Raw genomic sequence first — 10,122 nt, 5'->3', positions numbered from 1 at the left:
ATAAAAAAATCTACTAAAAAACCAAACGTAAAATCACGGATTTTATTAGGGCAGAAACTGGAGTGTGAGTTTTGAGTTCTTATCAACGTTGTTTAGCTAAAATTGAAGAACTCGACAAGAGCTTCATGTGGCCACAAACGGCTCGTCAATCAGAACTCCGTAGCTCAAGTTATGGCTCAAGGAAGATGATGGGGAATAGTAAACCCTCTCCTCTCTTCTCTCGACTCAGTAGTGCCCCTTTCTTTATTTTTGGGTGGAAATGAGTTGAATTGGCTCTTAAGTGAGGTATATATATATTGGGCTTGGGATCAACTTGGACCCAATCTAACCCGTTAGCATTTTTGGCCAATTTGGCCCAAATTTAGGCCAAACCTTTAGAATTAGCGCCCGATTTTCAACTTTAATTATTTTTCTAAGTTTTTTTTACAGTTTTTATTACTCTCATATAGTACTGAACAGACTTAAGCCGGTACTGCCGGCTAATTTACCGGTGCGCGTTTTTACACAATTTTTTACAGAAAGTTACATTTTTCAACTCAGAAAAATCTACTAAGTCCAAATATCATATTTAAATTTTTAATTAATATTCTAAATGTTTGAACCTATTCTGGACAATTAAATTATTATTATTTTACGTTAATTAATCTGTTAATTATTTTCAGTTCTTACATTTTTCCCTCCTAATAGAAATTTTCACTCTCGAAAATGTTAGTCACCATATAAACACACGAGAGTAGATCTCTTTCAACTCAACGTATAGCTTCCCGAGCTTTTAATAATCCTTAAAATGGTCCGTCACACGCAATGTTTATTGACACCGATTTGAAACCTACCCTAACCTTGTTCTCTTTTTCTCCAACTCGTAGTTCCTCAATTGTCTGCTAATCTTTAAAATTAATCACGTCCATATTCTCGAAACTCCTTCCTCCACGAAGCGTTCGTCTCCTAACATCATCAACTTAATCAAATCGTCTAGGCATCTCATCCATCAATGTCAATTAACGACCTCCTTGTTTCCGCCAGTGCTAACGACAACACATTTGATTGATTCTGACCGCACCAAATCCTACCCGTATCCTTGGCAAACCCTTTACGACATCCATGGCAACTCCTTTCCACTTCCAATGGAAACTTTTGAGAGGTTGTAGCCTTCTTGACGGTCTTTGATGTTCTATCTTCACCTTCTAATTATATCAGACTCTTGACACAATCGATGCTGCATCATCTTCATCTCAGGTCACCAGAACACTTTCTTTAAATTGTGATACATCTTCGTGGTTCTAGAATGAATAGAGAATCCGCTCCTATGAGACCCTTCTAATAACTCTTGCCTCTAAATACTTTCTCCATCTTCAGTAACCTCTCCCTGCTTTTTCTTCCCAATGACATTCTTTAAAGTCCCTGATTACCCTGTGTGTCCACTCATATCGGGTTTGAGGAAGTATCACTGTCTTTTGATGATTATACATTTTTTCAAGGTTCTTCCACAGATCTGCAGGATCTTTTAGTATGAGATATTTATTTTTTAATCATTCGTTAAGATGACGACGAAAGAAGATCATGGCTTTAGCTTTATCATTCTGGGATGTTTTATTTTCATTCTTAATGGTATCTCCAAGATCCATTGTATTCAGTGTGAAGAGATTGCCTTTTAATTTGAACTTCGAATGTGTTTTTGTTATTAGATCATATGTGCTTTTAACTTTGACTTAAGAATTCAGAATATATAGATTGTAGGTTGTAGCTGCATTTTTTATTTCGGCAACTCCAAGAGAAAATAGACTGCAATGCAACATGTTTTACCGTTACATGAAATGTTTATGTTATTTTCAATAACAAAATTGGAGACTTGCGTAACAGGTCTTAGATTAAAAGAGGAACAAGGAGCAGTAACCTTTTTAATACACACAACATACATACATCTAAACTGAAGGAAATTAAACCATAATATCCACGAAGTACTTGAACAATTATATCCCTTCAATCTTAGTTACATATAATTGTATAACACTGGGTCTATTGTGACAAAGCACTTGTGTTGTAGACAAGAAGTGCACCACCAGCAAGAAGGCCAACAAGAGTCACAGCCCAGATAGCCAAGCCAGTCGTACCTACAATTCATACAACCACAAATTTAATTAAGATCCCAAAAAGATATATATTTTGAGATTGGCAAAAGCTTATCATATTAATCCCTTAGTTTTTTTCTATTAAGTGATTCATTATGCGTCAAAGACTAATTTGGTGCACTTTTGTCAATTTCAAAGACATAATAGGTGCACTTAAAATTCGATGACTATTTTAGTGCAAGGGCCAATGACTAGGACCAATTTGCGACTTAATTAGAGTGCATGAAAATGAAACCTTTTTTCTCTCTCTATTTTATATGCAAATGTTTTGTTGGATTATTTAACACAGGTGAGTCCACCATGACCAATTTACTAACACAGACACGATACACGAAATATAAAGTATTTTTTAGATAAATTATAATGATATTTTAATATTTTATTGATATTAAAACATAAAATAATTTATTAATTTTTTAATGTCTTATTTTAATTATATAAAATATTTAAAATATTTTTTGTTTTAATAAATAATAATATATACTATTTTTAAATTTATTTCAAGAATACATGTTAAGAATAAGGTTAGACAAACTGACACGTGATAGTATTTAAGTGTGTTCAAGTGTATCCGAAAAAAAATTTTTATTTTTTATTAAAACACGGTTGGACATAGTAGATATGTGTGTCGGACGAGTTCGACCAGTGAAATGTGTTTGGCACACAGAAATGATAACTCAACGAAGCTTGTTAGAGAGATATATCAGCAAATTGAACTCTACTATGTGCTCATGCTAATTTTAATGAAATTTTCAGGCATTAAATTTCCTTACCGCCAGTGTAGACATCACCAGTGGGAGACCAATCCTTTTGATCGTAGATAGGACTGTACAACAATCGATATAAACAAATATGAAATTAGTGAAAATTTTCATTATTAATTCGATTAACACATAATAAAGGCACCTGAAATTATTATTCTAAAAGATGTTGTGTACCTGTAACCATCGACATTAGCACCGTACTTGTCCACAAACTGGTACACACCCTTTCCCTGAATTGAAGTTCAATAGTTAGAAGGTTGAATCAAATGTTTAAATCAAAATTATAATTAGTAAATCAATTCAAATATCTCAACAAGGGCACGCTCTCAAGTAATCAAGCAATATCCATGTCTGATTAATTATAAACACGAAAAAATTAAGATTAAAATTAGAAAAGAATAAACAACCATTTCTAACCATCAAAATTCTAAATGCTAGCAATTCTAACTACCCATCAAAGATTGGGTTTGCTCGTAAAATTATCCAGGATCGGTAGTTTGTTCGATAATTTTGTCGAACATTTTGGATAGTTTTGCCATATTCATTTAACCTTGATGAGTATCTAAGTTGATTTACATTGTTTTATGGTTAGAAGTTAGAAACTATGTGCAGTTCAAATTTTTCATAGTTAAAAACGATAGTTTACACAATTAATAGACATATCAATGTCCATTTGCTGAAGTTAGTTACATTAAAAATAATAATAGAATCCATGACTAAATTATCAGTGATCTATCACTATGTTTTAGTTAAGAGTAAGAAGCTGAAGTTGAAGAAAATAAAAAAGTAAATAAAACAAACCTTTCCTTTCCTGCCAGATGCATCAAGTCCATCCCTCAAGTTCATGCCTCCATTAATTCCTACAATCATTCACAACAAAAATAAGCAAAAAGAATAAAAATAAACAAATAAAGGCCTCTTTGATGTCTATTTAACAAAAGTGGTTATTATTATTGCTAACCATAAGGCTTATCAGTCTTGATTTTCTTGCCACCACTGGCCACGACTTTGAAGGAAGAGGATGCCCTTGAAAGGGATGGGATCCCTCTAACTGAGGACCTCTCAGCAGTGAAAGGTGCAGGTTTTAAGCTCACTGAAGCCATCACTGATGATGCCATTGCTCTGTACTTTTTTGCTTCTCTTCTTGTGCTTCTAAAACTGCTTCAATTGGTGGTGTAGGGGACAACAAAAACAAGGTTCTATGTATGATGATATTATTAGGAGTGACAAGAGGTTGGTGATTGGTGCTGTGACACGTGGCAGAATATATGTGGCAGAGTGGAGGATATGGTGCTGCAAAACATTATCTAAATGGATGAAATTTTCACCTTTTGTTTCAGGGACATACAAACAAAATCTTGATGCAAGACACATGGATATTCCTTCCTTTCATGAAATTATTAGGAAACGTAAAATAGGAAAAGAAAAAGGAATAAATAATCGAATGGAAATTATGATAAAATAACTCTAGCCCATTGAATATTGACCACAAATATATTATATTATATTATATTATATTATATTATATTATTATATAAGCTTTCTCTTTTTTTATTTATTTGATTCTCAAATTAAACTGTACATAGCTCTAAAACATTTTCAAGACTATGCAGAATTTGGAATATTCGTAAAGAGTTTGGAATATTAGTAAAAAATAACAATTTTCTTCTCCGAACCATGAAAACAGCTACGGCTATAATTATTAGATTAGGTTACATAAATTACACTCTTTGGATGTAGCTCTTTCCCAGATCCTACATTAACGCAGGATACTTGTGCCGCAGGCTGCTTTTTTTCTTCTCCCGAGCATAAACAAGTTTCAAGCTTTAACATTTATTTTCTATAAATTTCTACAAATTATTATATTGAACAATCATGTGTGATTAGCAATATTATTAGCCAAAATGGGTGATGGTTATTTAGTAATGATGCAATGGCTTAAAAATAAATGCTATTCTTATTGCAAATTGTTCTATCCGAGTTCAGTTCCTTATTCCCCTATAAATATCATAGCAAGGGAAAAGGATAAGATAGCTTTGTTTAAACCTAGATAGTGATAGTAGATAGCATATTTTCACCTTTTCTACCTTTGATCAGACAAAATAAGAAATGAACAACCAAAAGAAAGGCATGGTCTTGTTTGAGCAACTATAAACAACTTGCACTATCTTTAAGCCTTAATGCAGCTGCCAAGCCACTCTCTATGGCACCTTCAACATTGGGACTAACACAAAAGTCTCCACAGATTACTACTCTCTTGTTTCTGTCCCATAGACATTTTTCCTCTGGGGCAACTCTAGCACCTGGAAATGCACTTCCCCTACAAAAACAAACAACATTTCAAGTTATGCCTTTCATCTTTAACAACACATATTCAGCTCTGCCGTAGTCATTTTATATTCTTCTTAAACCATAACAGGCGACTCGACTTAACAACAAGCAAAGACTGTTTACGATCAAAATTTGTAACAAGATAAAGGTTTGCTAACTGGTATCATATAAACATCAACCGGAGGTAAAGCAAATGATGATACTCTATAATCTGACAAAATAAATGCATAATAGGTACAGCTTTTAGAGTCAATTTCCACTGTCCATCTTAGTGCAACCTGAAATATATAGTAATGCTACCTAAGCATATACATATATAGTTACTTACCATCTATGTGCTCTCTTAAAAAAGGGTTCCGGTATGTGAATTCCAGTACTCTGGAATTCTTGGAGAAGTTGTTCGGCTACTTTATTCAGTGTCGCATCTGAGGGCTTCTTCATTCCCATTTGAGAAATTATACCCTCAGCATATTCTGCTGTTGAATGAAGAACCCATCTTTCACTATAAAGAAGCCAACAAGAAATTAAATAGCAATAAAAGGAATCTGAACTTAGAAAATCCTCTCACAACGTGCCAACAGCATCGATCACATACCTTGTGGTGGTACGGTTTGGCTTGCAGCTATCACAATACGCCCAGCTTAAGACCTTCGAATTTTCGAAAGAGAGGCCTTTGAATGGTATCTGAATCATAAGTAACATTGTGATGAATTAAGATCCTTATAGTTCCACATCATGGATAAAATGATCTTGGAAGGAAAGTTAAAACATTAGATATAACAAAGCCTTTAAGTCAACTTGATTATGCCTAATATCTTCCCGCATGAAATTTTATTTAGAAAAGCCATCTCAACTTGTTTATCTTGGCAATTCGTTCTCATGTTCTACTATTTTTTGGATGCAACAACTCCCATGTCACACTTCATTTTTTTGATATAGTAGATATCAAGCTACACTAATTTTTTCCCTAGGAAAAGAGAACTAGATACTACTGTACTAGACTACACATAAAAAGGAAATATAAATTGTGTTTCCAAAACAAAAGTGTGACTAATGAAATAGGTCCAACTCATGTCAAATTCATGAATTATCAAACTTTAACAATCATTGACAGTTTGGGAAGCATATAGCTATATCTTACTGATGACAGAGGCTCTGCAAATGCCAGCATCACAGCAAAACATGGCTGAACAGGAAGATTCTGCAATTTTGCCGACAACTCTGGCACCAAATTGAAATCTGCATACCACACAAATGTCAAGAAAACTGTTGATTAGCCAGTAAGCAAATGGACGAAAAATTGTTGATTTCACACATGGCATACAAACAGCTTTTTTCTGTTTTCATTATATGAATGTGTGTCTCTGTTATTGTCTTAATACCAATGTGATTATCATAAGGATGCCTATTAGGAGTAGCTGAAACACCAGGATACTGTAACAAACCCAATTAGGTCAGTGAGCTCAGGAGAGAATGAAATAGAAGCTTCCAAGAATCAGGAAGGGAAGATTCCTCCCTTGCCTTTTCACTACAGCAGAAAGAATAGGAAAAATGCAATTGGGAATATTTTTCTAACTAACTTGCCACATGGACAAGGGGGTGAGGGAAGCATGAGGGAGGAGAGTATTTGAATAACAGATTTAGGAAGAGAGGGGCAGATTTGGAGTGAGGATTGGAATACGAGTAGGAGAGAGGCTGGCTCTCTAATCAAAGCCCAGCGTTATCTCTGTGTACTTCTGCATTTCATAGTTTCAATAAAGTACTGGGGTGAGATCACCTTGATCAATCTCTCTGTTTCTATTTGTATGTGTGTGTTCTGTTCCATGCAGGTACCAGTTCTTATAGATACATTTCCAGATTGATTTCAATATTGTGTTGAATCTGCGTAGTTGACAATTTGATCTCTTCCCAAATTTAACTTATGTTAATTAAGGAGAACCACCAATTTGATCCTCAAAAGATCACTGCTGACAAATTATATTCTATCGAGCACCCCAACGATCAATGAGCTAACAAATTAGTCCTTAAAAAATCAACAACCTGACAAGTGACAAATTAGTTCCCAAAGTATCTCTTGTCAACACTATTTTAGTGCATTAGCAACAACACAAACAAATAAAAGACCATCTAGTGACTAATTCGTTGGCATTTGATCTATCAGGAACCAAATCATTCGTCCTCCCTGTTAATTACATAAGTAAATTTCATGTTACATGCCAGTTGAAGTAAGAGAATATTCATATTAAAAATTGTAAAGAAATCAGGTGAGTTTCGATACTTCCCCTCATCAATTTCTACTTATGTTCATTCATACTGAAAATTCTGATTTAATGAAAAAGAGACAGAAAGTTCCATTCAACGCAAATGTATATTAGCATGCAACTTACAGTTATGACAATTGGCTCATACCATCTAAAATTCTCACAACTGAAGTTTTGGGAAAAAGACCTATTAAAAGAGCACAATATTGTCCCCACAAAGGATAATGAATCATGAATCACTTGAACATGGAAGAATAAAGTGAGATGAAAGAAAGACATCATACCAAGTGGTGGCGGCTGTCCTGTGACTTCTGTGACTCTAGAAGAGACTATATTCTTGTCTGATGCAACGAGCCCCTTAAACTGACCAAGATTTTGTCCGTCCACACCCGTCAATGACCACAATTTCTCATCATCCAACCATTCAGCTTTTCCAATACCTACACTGAACTTACTTTCCACACCTAATGATGAGAACATAGTAAATAAGCTCTTCACTAGGTCCACAGTGAACTGTGAATAAAAAGACTAAGTCATAAATAGAAGTAGATACCACTTTCATTGCATAAAGCTTTACATATCGAGTTCATGCCTGGAACACCAACAAATCTCTTGCTTAATCCTACCTAAGAGAGATTCAAGTTAGAGAAGCAATTATTCTAACAAATGATATATATACATGAATCCAATCCAAATCAATACATCACTTATAAACATGATGGAAAGATGTTAACAATACAGAGGAAGTTACACTATCATGAGCATTGACAACACTAAGGGCATGTTTGGCTGGAGGATACGAATTTAGTGAAAACTCTCATGGATGATTTCAATCATGATCATTTTCATCCAACTTCTATCCCGTAATCAAAATACCATAAACATTTATACAAAATGAAAGTATAACACGACATAATCAATGAACAAGAAAAACTGAGACAACACCCTATCATTTATTATTATGCAAAAACAATTTAAACATATGAAGAATAATTTCAACCTGCTGCTCTATGTTGTTAAATTTACGAGTGTGGAAATCAAACGAGCCAAACTCTTCTTTCCATTCAGCTACAAGACCCTTTGACTCCCACTCTTGAACAATAGACTGCACTTCAGGCTTGCTAACTGAGAAAAACGGAGCCCCATGGTCGAAGCTCAGCTCCTTCCCATCTTCAGTTTTCTCTCTGGATTCCACAGAAACAAACAAAATTAGGATCCTCTTTCAATCACCATCAAACCAATGAAAGAATTTTCCACTAAAACTTGTTTTAAGCAACTAAATTTTTTAACTCTGGCATCCTTTAAGCAAAACCAAATAGCACAACCTCATAAAAGAAAACAATAACAGGATGCAGAAGTTTTATCATAAATCAATATAAGCAATTTTCATGAATAAATAAATAAATATATATAGATAAAAAATTCAACAACAAAAAGATAATAGCTTCAAAATACTACTACAAATAAATAATAAACAAGTTATTACACAGAATAGGAGCCATTCAAATTTTAAAATCTATAAATTAATAATGAATAAAAAAAAGAAACCTTCTATGGGACATGCGTCCACCAGGGCCTCTAGCTGACTCAAAGAGAGTGACTGAAACTCCATTTCTGGCGAGTGTAGATGCACACACAGCTCCTGAAACTGCCAACAATCCATTTTTTGGTTATTTTATTTTAACATAATTAATCGACATTATTATTGTTTTACTTTGTAAACTTCAATATTTTAATCAACGGAAGCACTAGAAGCCAAAAAGATGAACAAATAAAGAAAGATAAAGAAATTAAAGTAAGATCAGTTGGCAATAGATAAGATGAGTAAAGTGCATACTTCCACCTCCCACCACAGCAACCTTAAAGGCGGCGGTATTCATGGTTTTGTGGTAATGAAATGTAATAGGTTCTGAGATGAATCTGAAAGGTCCAATCTATCTAACAGAGACGATAGTCATGGTTTGTGCATTGGACTGGAGAGTGGACACCTTGATCTTTCAATGGGTCATTAATTATTGAAAGTTACTGCTGTTATATTTAAATTAAATAAATTTAATATTTATGAAATTTGTAATCCGTATAGTATTAATTAATTTAAATAAGATTATACATCTTGAATACTAAGACACACAAATTATATATAAAAAAAAAAGATAAATACCAAATTGCTATCCGAAAGATTCTAGCACAAAATGATACCTGACTTTTGTTATGGACAAAATAACTCCTGAAAATCTTTAAAATTTGACAAAATCATCCAACCATGAAAGGATGACAGTGAATGAAAAATGCTGATGTAGTCGTCGGAAGAGAGCTCTGGTGACATTTTTCTGACCACCTTTTTCTTCTTTTTTGTGTTCACTGCTTCTTCTTCTTCAACATGCCACTGTGTCCTCTTCTTCTTCTTTGTGTTCACTGTGTCCGCTTCTGCCATGGCAGCTGAAGAAGACCGCCATGTCACGTCGCTGCACCTCACCGTGTTCTTCGTATTTGCCGCTTCTTCTTCTTCAACACGTCACTATGTCCCCTTTTGCCAGACCACCATGGCATGCTGCTACGTCCCCTTCTGCCATGGCAATATCTCGTTGCGTTCTCGTGTTCGCCGCTTCTTCTTCAACACATTGTTGCGTCCCTTAT

General features: G+C 34.4%; 2 protein-coding genes across 2 annotated transcripts; both read right to left on the bottom strand.

The window, feature by feature from the left end:
• Positions 1 to 1,849: 1,849 nt before the first annotated feature.
• On the bottom strand, positions 1,850 to 4,328 carry PSBR (photosystem II subunit R). The gene is made up of 5 exons (XM_016315516.3): positions 3,855 to 4,328; positions 3,695 to 3,753; positions 3,068 to 3,123; positions 2,903 to 2,955; positions 1,850 to 2,111 (listed from the first exon to the last, which is right to left on the bottom strand). The coding sequence occupies exons 1-5, from the start codon at positions 4,009 to 4,011 to the stop codon at positions 2,017 to 2,019; spliced, it is 420 nt and encodes a 139-aa protein (XP_016171002.1). The 5' UTR covers positions 4,012 to 4,328; the 3' UTR covers positions 1,850 to 2,016.
• Positions 4,329 to 4,831: 503 nt separating this feature from the next.
• LOC107613649 (FAD/NAD(P)-binding oxidoreductase family protein) lies at positions 4,832 to 9,499 on the bottom strand. The gene is made up of 9 exons (XM_016315743.3): positions 9,323 to 9,499; positions 9,034 to 9,133; positions 8,486 to 8,669; positions 8,039 to 8,111; positions 7,770 to 7,949; positions 6,366 to 6,463; positions 5,820 to 5,908; positions 5,553 to 5,726; positions 4,832 to 5,213 (listed from the first exon to the last, which is right to left on the bottom strand). The coding sequence occupies exons 1-9, from the start codon at positions 9,363 to 9,365 to the stop codon at positions 5,042 to 5,044; spliced, it is 1,113 nt and encodes a 370-aa protein (XP_016171229.1). The 5' UTR covers positions 9,366 to 9,499; the 3' UTR covers positions 4,832 to 5,041.
• Between the last annotated feature and the right edge of the window lie 623 nt (positions 9,500 to 10,122).

This window comes from Arachis ipaensis, chromosome B8 (assembly GCF_059453495.1).
Source record: "Arachis ipaensis isolate K30076 ecotype BB chromosome B8, ASM5945349v1, whole genome shotgun sequence".
NCBI classification, from domain to species: domain Eukaryota; kingdom Viridiplantae; phylum Streptophyta; class Magnoliopsida; order Fabales; family Fabaceae; genus Arachis; species Arachis ipaensis.
The sequence above is the reverse complement of the archived record's forward strand: the minus strand, read 5'-3'. Positions and strand labels throughout refer to the sequence as shown.